At 56.3% G+C, this 1,693-nt stretch overlaps 1 protein-coding gene across 1 annotated transcript in view; it reads right to left on the reverse strand.

Moving 5' to 3' along the window:
• Window positions 1-393: 393 nt before the first annotated feature.
• The window catches only part of LOC108447594 (neurexin-2-like), a 3,449-nt gene continuing 2,149 nt past the window's right edge, over window positions 394-1,693 (reverse strand). Inside the window, exon 3 of the mRNA XM_017738091.1 lies at window positions 394-1,668. Coding sequence (XP_017593580.1) covers window positions 1,368-1,668 — 301 coding nt within the window. The 3' untranslated portion in view covers window positions 394-1,367. The remainder of the gene's footprint in view (window positions 1,669-1,693) is intronic.

Below are 1,693 nucleotides of genomic sequence, written 5' to 3' on the forward strand. Positions count from 1 at the left end.
ACACACACCTGGGGTGACCCTCGCACACCTGCACACACCTGAACACACCTGGGTGATCCTCGCACCCCTGTGCACACCTGCACACACCTGCACACACCTGTGGTTATCCTCGCACACCTGCACACACCTGAACACACCTGGGTGATCCTCGCACCCCTGTGCACACCTGCACACACCTGCACACACCTGCACACACCTGTGGTTACCCTCGCACACCTGTGCACACCTGAACACACCTGCACACACACCTGGGGTGACCCTCGCACACCTGCACACACCTGAACACACCTGGGTGATCCTCGCACCCCTGTGCACACCTGCACACACCTGCACACACCTGTGGTTATCCTCGCACACCTGCACACACCTGAACACACCTGGTTTGGGGGGCGGGGAGGGGGCACCTGCGAGGGAAGGGGCAAGAATGGGCCGAAATCCAAAGGAATCGCCCCAAAATGGGGAGCGGGGGGGGGGGGTCCCACATCCCCTCTGTGAGTAACAGCCCCTCACCAGGCTGGATTTTGGGGAGAACCCCAAATTTTGGGGGTGATTTTGGGGCTGCTCAGCCACAGGGGAGCGGATGGGAGCAAATTGCCCAAAATCCCAAGAATTTGCCCCAAAAGGAGGCGTTTGGGGCTCTCCATCCTCCCCCCCAACCCGCACCAGGTTTTTTGGGGGAAATTATCCAGAATCTGAACCTTGGCTGTTTCAGGGGGGTGGGATTGGTATCAAATTGCCCAAAATCCCAAGAAATCACCCCAAAAAGTGGGCATGGGACTCTACAAAAGTCTCAAGGGGAAAACGAGTCCACTCAGGGCTGGATTTTGGGGTGAAACTGGCTGGTTTTGGGCACCAGGGAGCCGAGGCTACACCTCAGATGGTGTGGTGGGAAGAATTGCCCGAAATCCCTCAAATTCATCCCAAACTGGGGGAGTGGGAGCCCACATCAACCCCTTGGCAAAAAATCAGCCCCTTCTCAGCCCAGATTGACGTTTTGGGTGGAAATCGGTTGGTTTTAACACCGGGGAGCTGCGGGTGTTGGGTTTATTTTTTTGGGGGTGGAAAACCAGGGTTTTTTTCGCATCAGGGAGCTGATAAGCTCAGCCGCAAGATGGCGGATGGGGGAAAATTGCCCCAAACCCCTCAAATTCATCCCAAAACAGCGGGAGTGGAAAGAGCGGAAGCCTCTTGAGAAAAAAATATCCCCGTCCTGACCCCAGACAAAGATTTTTTTGGGGGGAAATCCGCTCTTTTTGGCACGAGGGAGCCGTAGCTCGGCCATAAGATGGCGGATGGGTGAAAATCACCCCCCAAAATCCCTAAAACTCACCCCAAAACCGGGGCGGGGGATGGGTTGAGGTGCCACCTCACCCCCACCGAGTAACACACGCCCTCTCAGGAAAGAATTTTGATGGGTTTGGGTGGGGGATGAGGGAGGGGAGGGGGGAGAACCAGCTCTCGTTTCTTTTGGCATGAGGGGGAGCCGAAGCTCGGCCGCAAGATGGCGGATGGGTGAAAATTGCCCAAAATCCCCCGGATCGGCCCCAAAAGGTTGGGGGTGGGGCCACGGCGAAGCCAAGGAGTAACAATAGAGTGATAACTACCAGGTAATGCAGTTTGTTTACCATAGCGTGTCCGATCCCTGCGTGCTGGCGGCGAGAGAAGGACAAAACACAAACGTGACGTTTGGGGG

Source organism: Corvus brachyrhynchos, unplaced genomic scaffold (assembly GCF_000691975.1).
Source record: "Corvus brachyrhynchos isolate BGI_N302 unplaced genomic scaffold, ASM69197v1 scaffold1206, whole genome shotgun sequence".
In the NCBI taxonomy this organism is placed as follows: domain Eukaryota; kingdom Metazoa; phylum Chordata; class Aves; order Passeriformes; family Corvidae; genus Corvus; species Corvus brachyrhynchos.